At 41.6% G+C, this 13,317-nt stretch overlaps 1 protein-coding gene across 1 annotated transcript in view; it reads right to left on the bottom strand.

Annotated features, from left to right (window-relative positions):
- Nucleotides 1-7,140: 7,140 nt before the first annotated feature.
- Nucleotides 7,141-13,317, bottom strand: part of tubgcp5 (tubulin gamma complex component 5) — a 69,600-nt gene continuing 63,423 nt past the window's right edge. Inside the window, exons 21-23 of the mRNA XM_064952672.1 lie at nucleotides 11,885-11,973; nucleotides 8,042-8,142; nucleotides 7,141-7,896 (exon numbers count right to left, since the gene is read on the bottom strand). Of these exons, the coding sequence (XP_064808744.1) occupies nucleotides 7,850-7,896; nucleotides 8,042-8,142; nucleotides 11,885-11,973 (237 nt within the window). The 3' untranslated portion in view covers nucleotides 7,141-7,849. The remainder of the gene's footprint in view (nucleotides 7,897-8,041; nucleotides 8,143-11,884; nucleotides 11,974-13,317) is intronic.

Genomic DNA, 13,317 nt, shown 5'->3' with positions numbered 1-13,317 from the left:
AGAAAATGTTTTTCTTCTTTGTTATCATGGAATTCGTATATTTGTTTGTACTTGCTGCCACCTACTGTGCAGGAGTGTGTAGATAATCACGATACAGTTTGTGATACAAAAATGAAAAGGGGGAAAGGAAAAATTACACTATTACAAATTACCAACACTATTACACACCACCAACATCTATATACCACTATTACATACCGCCATCTATATACCACTATTACATACCACCAACATCTATATACCACTATTACACACCACCATCTATATACCACTATTGCATACCACCATCTATATACCACTATTACATACCACCATCTATATACCACTATTGCATACCACCATCTAACATCTATATACCACTATTACATACCACCATCTATATACCCCTATTGCATACCACCATCTATATACCACCATTACATACCCCTATCTATATACCACCATTACATACCCCCATCTATATACCACTATTACATACCACCATCTATATACCACTATTACATACCACCATCTATATACCACTATTACATGCCACCAACATCTATACACCACTATTACATACCAACATCTATATACCACTATTACATACCACCATCTATATACAACTATTACATACCACCATCTATATACAACTATTACATACCACCATCTACATACCACTATTACATACCACCATCTATATACCACTATTACATACCACCATCTATATACCACTATTACATACCACCACCTATATACCACTATTACATACCACCATCTACATACCACTATTACATACCACCATCTATATACCACTATTACATACCACCATCTATATACCACCATTAAATACCCCCATCAATATACCACCATTACATATCACCATCTACATACCGCTATTACATACCACCATCTATATACCACTATTACATACCACCATCTATATACCACCATTACATACCCCCATCTATATACCACAATTACATACCCCCATCTATATACCACTATTACATACCACCATCTATATACCACTATTACATACCACCATCTATATACCACTATTACATACCACCAACTATATACCACTATTACATACCACCATCTATATACCCCAACTACATACCACCATCTATATACCACCATTACATACCCCCATCTATATACCACCATTACATACCCCCATCTATATACCACTATTACATACCACCATCTATATACCACTATTACATGCCACCAACATCTATACACCACTATTACATACCACCATCTATATACCACTATTAAATACCCCCATCTATATACCACTATTACATACCACCATCTATATACCACTATTACACACCACCAACTGACATCTATATACCACTATTACATACCACCAACTAACATCTATATACCACTATTACATACCACCAACTATATACCACTATTACACACCACCATCTATATACCACTATTACATACCACCATCTAACATCTATATACCACTATTACACACCACCATCTATATACCACTATTACATACCACCATCTATATACCACTATTACTTCCCACCATCTATATACCACTATTACACACCACCATCTATATACCACTATTACATACCACCATCTATATACCACTATTACACACCACCATCTATATACCACTATTACACACCACCAACTATAACACTATTACACACCACCAACTATACCACTATTACACACCAACTATACCACTGTTAGATAACACCAACTATAAAATAACTACCATCAACTAACATCTGCAGTTGAAGTCGGAAATGTACATACTCTTATGTTGGAGTCATTAAAGCTTGTTTTTCAACCACTCCACACATTTCTTTTTATTAAACGATAGTTTTGGCAAGTCGGTTAGGATATTTACTTTGTGCGTGACACAAGTCATTTTTCCAACAATTGTTTACAAAGAGATTATTTGACTTATAATTCACTGAATCACAATTCCAGTGTTTCAGAAGTGTGCATACACTAAGTTGAGTGTGCATACACTAAGTCGAGTGTGCATACACTAAGTCGAGTGTGCATACACTAAGTCGAGTGTGCATACACTAAGTCGAGTGTGCATACACTAAGTCGAGTGTGCATACACTAAGTCGAGTGTGCATACACTAAGTCGAGTGTGCATACACTAAGTCGAGTGTGCATACACTAAGTCGAGTGTGCACACACTAAGTCGAGTGTGCACACACTAAGTCGAGTGTGCACACACTAAGTCGAGTGTGCACACACTAAGTCGAGTGTGCATACACTAAGTCGAGTGTGCACACACTAAGTCGAGCGTGCCTTTAAACAGATTTGAAAATAGATGCCCTGACCTTAGTTATCTTTATTATTTGGTTAGGTCAGGGTGGGACAAGGGTGGTTTGTGTAGTTTTGAATTGTCTAGGCTTTGTATGTTTATGGGTTTACTTAGTCTATGTGTTTATATGTCTATGGTTGCCTAGATTGGTTCTCAATCAAAGGCAGCTGTTTATCGTTGTCTCTGATTGGGACCATATTTAGGTAGCCATATTCCTTGGATAGTTTGTGGGTTGTTATTCTATGTTTAGTTGCCTGTTCTGCACTAGCCATATTGCTTCACTGTTTGTTGTTCTTTTCAGTGTTCTCTCTTTAATTAAAGAGTTATGTTTGCTTACCACGCTGCGCCTTGGTCTCCTCATTACGACGAACGTGACATTAGAAGCTTCTGATAAGCTAATTGACATAATTTCTATAATTTAGCCCAAACAACTACCTCTCCCCCTACTGTATTTATTTATTTTGCTCCTTTGCATCCCATTATTTCTATCTCTACTTTGCACATTCTTCCACTGCAAATCTACCATTCCAGTGTTTTACTTGCTATATTGTATTTACTTTGCCACCATGGCCTTTTTTTTGTAAATGAGCAATTGTAAATGAGAATTTGTTCTCAACTTGCCTACCTGGTTGAATAAAGGTGTTCTCAACTTGCCTACCTGGTTAAATAAAGGTGCTCTCAACTTGCCTACCTGGTTAAATAAAGGTGTTCTCAACTTGCCTACCTGGTTGAATAAATAAGTAAAAATACAAAGTTGAGCCAATTGGAGGTGTACCTGTGGATGTATTTCAAGGCCTACCTTCAAACTCAGTGCCTCTTTGCTTGACATCACGGGAAAATCAAAAGAAATTAGAATACAAATTGTAGACCTCCACAAGTCTGGTTCATCCTCGGGAGCAATTTCCAAATGCCTGAAGGTACCACGTTCATCTGTACAATAGTATGCACATATAAACACCATGGGACCCCGCAGCCGTCATACAGCTCAGGAAGGAGACGCATTCTGTCTCCTAGAGATTAACGTATTTTGGTGCGAAAGGTGCAAATCAATCCCAGAACAACAGCAAAGGACCTTGATGCTGGAGAAAACAGGTACAAAAGTATCTATATCCACAGTAAAACGAGCCCTATATCGACATAACCTGAAAGGCCACTCAGATAGGAAGAAGTCAATGCTTCAAAACTGCCATAAAAAAGCCAGACTACAGTTTGAAACTGCACGTGGGGACAAAGATCATACTTTTTGGAGAAATGTCCTCTGGTCTGATGAAACAAAAATAGAACTCTTTGGCATTAATGACCATCGTTATGTTTAGAGGAAAAAGGGGGAGACTTACAAGCTGAAGAACACCATCCCAACCGTGAAGCACAGGGGTGGCAACATCATGTTGTGGGGGTGTTTTGCTGCAGAGGGACTGGTGCACTTCACAAAATAGATGGCATCACGAGGTAGGAAAATCAGGTGAATATATTGAAGCAACATCTCAAGACATCAGTCAGGAAGTTAAAGCTTGGTCGCAAATGGGTCTTCCAAATGGACAATGACCCCAAGCATACTTCCAAAGTTGTGGCAAAATGGCTTAAGGACAACAAAGTCAAGGTATTGGAGTGGCCATCACAAAACCCTGACCTCAATCCTATAGAAAATTTGTGGGCAGAACTGAAAAAACATGTGCGAGCAAGGAGGCCTACAAACCTGACACAGTTACACCAGCTCTGTCAGGAGGATGGGCCAAAATTCACCCAACTTATTGTGGGAAGCTTGTGGAAGGCAACCCGAAATGTTTGACCCAAGTTAAACAATTTAAAGGCAATGCTACCAAATACTAATTGAGTGTGTAAACTCTTGACCCACTGGGAATGTGATGAAAGAAATAAAAGCTGAAATAAATCACTCTCTACTATTATTCTGACATTTCACATTCTTAAAATAAAGTGGTTATCCTAACTGACCTAAAACAGGGAATTTTTACATGGATTAAATGTCAGGAATTGTGAAACACTGAGTTTAAATGTATTTGGCTAAGGTGTATGTAAACGTCCGATTTCTACTGTATATATATTCTTAATCCATTCCTTACTAAGATTTACGTGTATTTGGGTATATGTTGTGAAACTGTTAGATATTACCTGTTAGATACTACTGCACTGTCGGATCTAGAAACACAAGCATTTCGCTACACTCGCAATAACATCTGCTATCCATGTGTATGTGACCAATAACATCTGCTAACCATGTCTATGTGACCATTAACATCTGCTAACCATGTGTATGTGACCAATAACATATGCTAACCATGTGACCAATAACATCTGCTGACCATGTGACCAATAACATCTGCTAACCATGTGACCAATAACATCTGCTAACCATGTGTATGTGACCAATAACATCTGCTAACCATGTGTACGTGACCAATAACATTTGATTTGATTTAAAGCTGGACGCAAGCATTAAAGCAATTTAACCCAAAACAACTATTAGTTGTGCTTGTCATGAGGACTCATGCATTTGACCCGTTTTGGCATGGACATTGCCAATGAGGGCTTGCACCATTTTAAAGTTGTCAACTGGGTGGGGATTCTTAAGAGCTGGGAGAAATCTGCCAATGAAGAAAATATACTACTTTAAAATAGAAATGGCCTCAATGGCGCTGCCCATGCTGTGACATACATATATAATGACATACAAAGATGAGTCCTGGGTCTCTTATTGCCTGTTCTCCATATGCATGTCTGCCCACTCATTGGCTAGAAGGATCCCACCTGACCTCTTCTGCCTTCCATCTATGAGGGCATGTAATTTTCATTGTTAAGAGCGGTCACTCAAATATGTTGTCAATATAACAGACAATCTTGGACTTCATCCACTCGGGATGGAAGGAAACAACTTACCAGGGAAGGACTAAACACACTCCTCAATGAATGATACATTAGTTACATTACAGCCTAAAAGTGATTTGATTGTTTTCCTCCCCTCATTTCTTAAAATGTTTTTTATTTCACCTTTATTTAACTAGGGTAGGCCAGTTGAGAACACCTTTATTTAACCAGGTAGGCCAGTTGAGAACACCTTTATTTAACCAGATAGGCCAGTTGAGAACACCTTTATTTAACCAGGTAGGCCAGTTGAGAACACCTTTATTTAACTAGGGTAGGCCAGTTGAGAACACCTTTATTTAACCAGGTAGGCCAGTTGAGAACACCTTTATTTAACCAGGTAGGCCAGTTGAGAACACCTTTATTTAACCAGGTAGGCCAGTTGAGAACACCTTTATTTAACCAGGTAGGCCAGTGGAGAACACCTTTATTTAACTAGGCAAGTCAGTTAAGAAAAAAATATTATTTTCAATGACGGACTAGGAACAGTGGGTTAACTGCCTGTTCAGGGGCAGAACGACAGATTTGTACCTTGTCAGCTTGTAACCTTCCGGTTACAAGTCCAACGGCCTAACCACTAGGCTACCCTGCCGCCCCAGTATGACGCTACAAACTTGGCACAACTGTATTTAGGGAGTATTTAGGGAGTATTTAGGGAGTTTCTCCCATTCTTCTCTGTAGATCCTATCGAGCTCTGTCGGGTTGGATGGGGAGCATCACTACACAGCTATTTTCAGGTCTCTCCAGGGATGTTCAATCGGGTTCAAGTCCGGACTCTGGCTGGGCCAGTAAAGGACATTGTAAGTCCTGTCCCGAAGCCACTCTTGTGTCGCCTTGGCTGTATGCTTAGGGTTGTTGTCCGGTTGGAAGGTGAACCTTTACCCCAGTCTGAGGTCCTGAGCGCTCTGGAGCAGGTTTTCATCAAGGATCTCTGTACTTTGTCCGTTCATCTTTCCCTCGATCCTGACTAGTCTCCCAGTCCCTGCTGCTGAAAAACATCCCCACCGCATGATGCTGCCACCACCATGCTTCACCGTAGGGATGGTATTGGTCAGGTGATGAGCAGTGCCTGGTTTCCTCCAGACGTGACGCTTGGCATTCAGGCCAAAGAGTTCAATCTTGGTTTCATCAGACCAGAGAATCTTGTTTATCATGGTCTGAATGTCTTTAGGTGTGTTTTGGCAAACTCCAAGCGGGCTGTCATGTGCCTTTTACTGAGGAGTGGCTTCTGTCTGGCCACTCTAACATAAAGACCTGATTGGTGGAGTGCTGCAGAGATGGTTGTCCTTCTGGAAAGTTCTCCCATCTCCACAGAGGAACTCTGGAGCTCTGTCAGAGCGACCCACGGGTTCTTGGTCACCTCCCTGACCAAGGCCCTTCTCCCCCAATTGCTCAGTTTGGCCGGGCGGACAGCTCTAGGAAGAGTCTTGGTGAGACCACTGAGTTCTTGGGGGCCTTCAATGCTGTAGACATTTTTTGGTACCCTTCCCCAGATCTGTGCCTCGACACAATCCTGTCTTGGAGCTCTAAGGCAGTTCCTTCGACTTCATGACTTGGTGTTTGTTCTGACATGCACTGTCAACTGTGGGACCTTATATAGACAGGTGTGTGACTTTCCAAATCATGTCCAATCAATTGAATTTACCACAGGTGGACTCCAATCAAGTTGTAGAAACATCTCAAGGATGATCAATGGAAACAGGAGGCACCTGAGCTCCATTTCGAGTCTCATAGCAAAGGGTCTGAATACTTATGTAAATAAGGTATCTGCTTTTTATTAAAAGACTTGCTAACATTCATAGACCTGTTATTGTTTTGTCATTATGGGGTATTGCGTGTAGATTGATGAGGAAAACAAATTATCCCTTTTAGAATAAGGCTGTCACGTAATAAATACAAAGTTAGCGTGACTGAATAGTTTCCACGGTAACATGATATTGTGTAATAATGTGACCAGGTTTGATTGAATATTTAGTTATGTTTATTATCCGTACATTTCAATGAACTAAACTAACACCAGGGAGATACGAGAAAGATTTAAACATGCATTATGATATTCTGGATTGACAGTTGTTCAATTAACAAATATACAAATGCAAAACAATTCAAAAATAATCTCACCAGAAATCAAAATCCAATAAAACCCAAACAAATGTAAATCCGTAGTTGTAAAACAGCAGGATTGTGCAGGAAGCCTACATATGGATGACAACACCATAAAACAGCTTCAAAAGCAACAATATTTACAAGCAGTCACACATCTGTAATACTTCTGAGACTCTGGAATGTCTTGAGGGTATTGAGGGGGAGCATCCATGATTTAGGAGAAGGGATAGACCCTTCACACACGCTCTGTTTCTCCACTAGCAACGGGGAGAGAGTGTGACATCATTATTCACCAGTCTTGTGTGCTATGAAGTCAGAACAACAACAGTCACAACTAGAGTGTATGCATCCCAAATGCCACTCTATTCCCTATAGGGCCAAACCTAGTGCACTCTGAAGGGAAAAGGATACCATTTGGGACACACACAGTGTTTGGAGGGGGGGGATCTGGTGGTCTGGGTGTTTGGTCTGGGGATCTGGTGGTCTAGTGGGCGGAGGGTCTGGTGGGCGGAGGGTCTGGTGGGCGGAGGGTCTGGTGGGCGAGCAGAAAGAGATCTTCTCTCAGCACTGTTCAAAGCCAGCCATCAGAGACAGGGCAAGGGACTCCACTATTAGAGAGAAGAGAGAAAAGACCGTCAGGACACCCCTCACAGCAGACGCCCCTCACAGCAGACGCCCCTCACAGCAGACGCCACTCACAGCAGACGCCCCTCACACAAAAATCTTAATTTAACAGATCAGTGTGTAACTTACAGTGTGGAAATGACCCGCGGCAGACAGCTTTGTTCAGTATAGTCACCAGGAACATGTGACAGTTCTTGAAATCAGATTCCATCTTATCAATGGATTCGATCCTGGAAACGACAGAGGAACACAATTTTCAATGTTAATTCAAATCAAATTTGATATGCAACATGCATATCACAAAATACAAAAGGTACCTTTATTTAACCAGGTAAACTAGTTGAGAACACCTTTATTTTACCAGGTAGGCTAGTTGAGAACACCTTTATTTAACCAGGTAGGCTAGTTGAGAACACCTTTATTTAACCAGGTAGGCTAGTTGAGAACACCTTTATTTAACCAGGTAGGCTAGTTGAGAACACCTTTATTTAACCAGGTAGGCTAGTTGAGAACACCTTTATTTAACCAGGTAGGCTAGTTGAGAACACCTTTATTTAACCAGGTAGGCTAGTTGAGAACACCTTTATTTAACCAGGTAGGCTAGTTGAGAACACCTTTATTTAACCAGGTAGGCCAGTTGAGAACACCTTTATTTAACCAGGTAGGCTAGTTGAGAACACCTTTATTTAACCAGGTAAGCCAGTTGAGAACACCTTTATTTTACCAGGTAGGCTAGTTGAGAAACCTTTATTTAACAGGTAGGCTTTACCTTTTTTAACCAGGTAAGCTAGTTGAGAACACCTTTATTTTACCAGGTAAGCTAGTTGAGAACACCTTTATTTTACCAGGTAAGCAAGCTTTGAACAAGTTCTCATTTACAACTGTGACCTGGCCAAGATAAAGCAAAGCAGTGAGTTACACATGAAATAAACAAACATACAGTCAATAACACAATAGAAAAATCTATGTACAGTGTGTAGGGGAAATGTAGTAAGATTAGGGAGGTAAGGTAATAAATAGGGCCATAGTGGGCAAGTAATCAATTTAGCATTAACACTGGAGTGATCGATGTCAAGATGATGATGTGCAAGTAGAGATACTGGGGTGCAAAAGAGCAAAAATAAATAACAATAAGGGGATGAGGTAGTTGGATGGGCTGTTTACAGATGTGCTATGTACAGGTGCAGTGATCCGTAAGCTGCTCTAACAGCTGATGCTTAAAGTTAGAGGGAGATATGAGTCTACAGCTTGATTTTTGCAATTCGCTCATTTCACCTTACTTTACAAGCCCTTAAAGGTCTTGCTCACAACAACTATGGAGAGCGTGATCAGACAGTCGTCCAGAACAGCTGGTGCTCTCATGCATGCTTCAGTGTTGCTTGCCTCGAAGCGAGCATAAAAGACATTCAGTTTGTCTGGGAGGGTCACTGGAAAGTCAGCGGCTGGGTTTCCCTTTGCAGACCATAATAGTTTTCAAGCCCTGCCACATCCGGCAAGTGTCAGAGCCGGTGTGACTTAAAAAAATGACTTAAATGTAATGTAAATGTGTCGTAGGATTCCGTGATGAGATCCTGAGGCCCACTGTCGTACCATTCATCCGCCTCCATCACCTCATGTTTCAGCATGATAATGCACAGTTCCATGTCGCAAGGATCTGTACACAATTCCTGGAAGCTGAACGTTTCCTAATTCTTCCTTGGCCTGCATACTCACCAGACATGTCACCCATATCTGGTGAAAAGATTTGGGTCCTCAGATCCTCAAAAGGTTCTACAGCTGCAACATCGAGAGCATCCTGACGTGTTGCATCACTGCCTGGTACGGCAACTGCTCAGCCTCCGACAGTAAGGCACTTCAGAGAGTAGTGCGCAGCAGGATCCAAGAGGCTTCTTAACAACTTCTGCCCCCAAGCCATAAGACTCCTGAACAGCTAATCGGCTACTTTTTGCATTGCCCCCCCTCCTCTTCTAAGCTGCTGATACTCTGTTATTATCTATGCACAATCACTTTAACTCTACCTACATGAAAATATTACCTCGACTCCGGTGCCACCGCACATTGACTCTGTACCGTAATACCCTGTATATAGTCTCCACATTGACTCTGTACCGTAATACCCTGTATATAGACTCCACATTGACTCTGTACCGTAACACCCTGTATATAGCCTCCATATTGACTCTGTACCGTAATACCCTGTATATAGCCTCCACATTGACTCTGTACCGTAACACCCTGTATATAGTCTCCACATTGACTCTGTACCGTAACACCCTGTATATAGCCTCCACATTGACTCTGTACCATAACACCCTGTATATAGTCTCCACATTGACTCTGTACCGTAATACCCTGTATATAGCCTCCACATTGACTCTGTACCAGTACTCCCTGTATATAGTCTCCACATTGACTCTGTACCGTAATACCCTGTATATAGCCTCCACATTGACTCTGTACCGTAATACCCTGTATATAGCCTCCACATTGACTCTGTACCGTAACACCCTGTATATAGCCTCCACATTGACTCTGTACCGTAATACCCTGTATATAGCCTCCACATTGACTCTGTACCGTAACACCCTGTATATAGCCTCCACATTGACTCTGTACCGTAATACCCTGTATATAGTCTCCACATTGACTCTGTACCGTAATACCCTGTATATAGCCTCCACATTGACTCTGTACCGTAATACCCTGTATATAGCCTCCACATTTACTCTGTACCGTAATACCCTGTATATAGTCTCCACATTGACTCTGTACCGTAACACCCTGTATATAGCCTCCACATTGACTCTGTACCGTAACACCCTGTATATAGTCTCCACATTGACTCTGTACTGGTACCCCCTGTATATAGCCTCCACATTGACTCTGTACCGTAATACCCTGTATATAGCCTCCACATTGACTCTGTACCGTAATACCCTGTATATAGCCTCCACATTGACTCTGTACCGTAATACCCTGTATATAGCCTCCACATTGACTCTGTACCGTAACACCCTGTATATAGCCTCCACATTGACTCTGTACCGTAACACCCTGTATATATCCTCCACATTGACTCTGTACTGGTACCCCCTGTATATAGCCTCCACATTGACTCTGTACCGTAACACCCTGTATATATCCTCCACATTGACTCTGTACTGGTACCCCCTGTATATAGCCTCCACATTGACTCTGTACCGTAACACCCTGTATATAGTCTCCACATTGACTCTGTACCGTAACACCCTGTATATAGCCTCCACATTGACTCTGTACCAGTACCCCCTGTATATAGCCTCCACATTGACTCTGTACCGGTACCTTCTGTATATAGCCCCGCTATTGTTATTTACTGCGGCTCTCTAATCATTTGTTATTCTTACCTCATTATTATTATTTATTTTATAGGTATTTTCTTAAAACTGTATTGTTGGTTAAGGGACTTGTAAGCATTTCACTGTAATGTCTACACCTGTTGTATTCGGCGCATTCCAACATTCCACAGGCGACAATCAACAACCTCATCGCTTAATGAGGCAAATGGTGGTCACACCAGACGCTGACTGGCTGTTGTATCTGTGACCATCACATGCATATCGGTACTCCCAGTCATGTGACGTCCATAGATTAGGGCCTAGTTTATTTATTTCCTTATTAACTGTAACAAAGTAAAATCGTAAGACATGTTTGTTGCTTTTATAGTTTTGTTCAGTGTAAAATGCCAACCGAGTCAGTATACTACATGGAAACAAACATTTACATTTTTAAAAATAATTTTCCTCATGAGAGGATAACTACAGTGGGGCAAAAAAGTATTTAGTTTTTAATTTAACGGCATCACCAGCTATGTTCCAATCGCCGGAAGGAGGAAAACAATCACAACAAATTGGACTCGCCATTGTTTCCAGGCATCATAAGGTGAATACAGTGACGATTCTTATGATTTCTCTAATAAATGACACCACTCACTTCCACGCTCCAAAGCCAACCTGCCAGCGGTCTGAGAAGATGAGGACCAGATTGAGAACCTTCATGATCGCCTCCTTCACAAAGCTCACCTGGAGACGAAACATCCCCAGTTACATTATGAAAACTAACATTAAATAATGTGATGCGTTCTGAATGCTCCAGTGTTGATCTCTGCAGGGGTTCTGTGTTGTCTCTAGCAGGACTGCATCGCCTTCCCTCATGAGATGGAACATTTCACCATGGGGAGAGTGGGACAGCTTCACTTACTCATGGGGGACAGCTATACCTCTTAGGAGGGCAGGTATACATCTATCAGACAGGTATACATCTAGATGGACAGGTATACATCCAGCAGACAGGTATACATCTAGATGGACAGGTATACATCTAGAAGACAGGTACAGTGAGGCAAAAAGTATTTAGTCAGACACCAATTGTGCAAGTTTTCCCACTTAAAAAGATGAGAGGCCTGTAATTTTCATCATAGGTACACTTCAACTAAGACATTCAAAATTGATAATTTTTTTTCCAGAAAATCACATTGTAGGATTTTTTATGAATTTATTTGCAAATTAGTATTTGGTCACCTACAAACAAGCAAGATTTCTGGCTCTCACAGACCTGTAACTTCTTCTTTAAGAGGCTCCCCTGTCCTCCACTCGTTACCTGTATTAATGGCACCTGTTTGAACTTGTTATCAGTATAAAAGACACCTGTCCACAACCTCAAACAGTCACATCCAAACTACACTATGGCCAAGACCAAAGAGCTGTCAAAGGACACCAGAAACAAAATTGTAGACCTGCACCAGGCTGGGAAGACTGAATATGCAGCTTGGTTTGAAGAAATCAACTGTGGGAGCAATTATTAGGAAATGGAAGACATACAAGACCACTGATAATCTCCCTCGATCTGGGGCTCCACGCAAGATCTCACCCCGTGGGGTCAAAATGATCACAAGAACGGTGAGCAAAAATCCCAGAACCACAAGGGGGGACCTAGTGAAGGACCTGCAGAGAGCTGGGACCAAAGTAACAAAGCCTACCATCAGTAACACACTACGCTGCCAGGGACTCAAATCCTGCAGTGCCAGACGTGTCCCCCTGCTTAAGCCAGTACATGTCCAGGCCCGTTTGAAGTTTGCTAGAGAGCATTTGGATGATCCAGAAGAAGATTGGGAGAATGTCATATGGTCAGATGAAACCAAAATAGAACTTTTTGGTAAAAACTCAACTCGTCGTGTTTGGAGGACAAACAAGGCTGAGTTGCATCCAAAGAACACCATTCCTACTGTGAAGCATGGGGGTGGAAACATCATGCTTTGGGGCTGTTTTTCTGCAAAGGGACCAGGACAACTGATCCGTGTAAAGGAAAGAATGAATAGGGCCATGTATCGTGAGATTTTGAGTGAAAAGCTTCCATCAGCAAGGGCA

This window comes from Oncorhynchus masou, chromosome 31 (assembly GCF_036934945.1).
Source record: "Oncorhynchus masou masou isolate Uvic2021 chromosome 31, UVic_Omas_1.1, whole genome shotgun sequence".
NCBI lineage: Eukaryota > Metazoa > Chordata > Actinopteri > Salmoniformes > Salmonidae > Oncorhynchus > Oncorhynchus masou.
The sequence above is the reverse complement of the archived record's forward strand: the minus strand, read 5'-3'. Positions and strand labels throughout refer to the sequence as shown.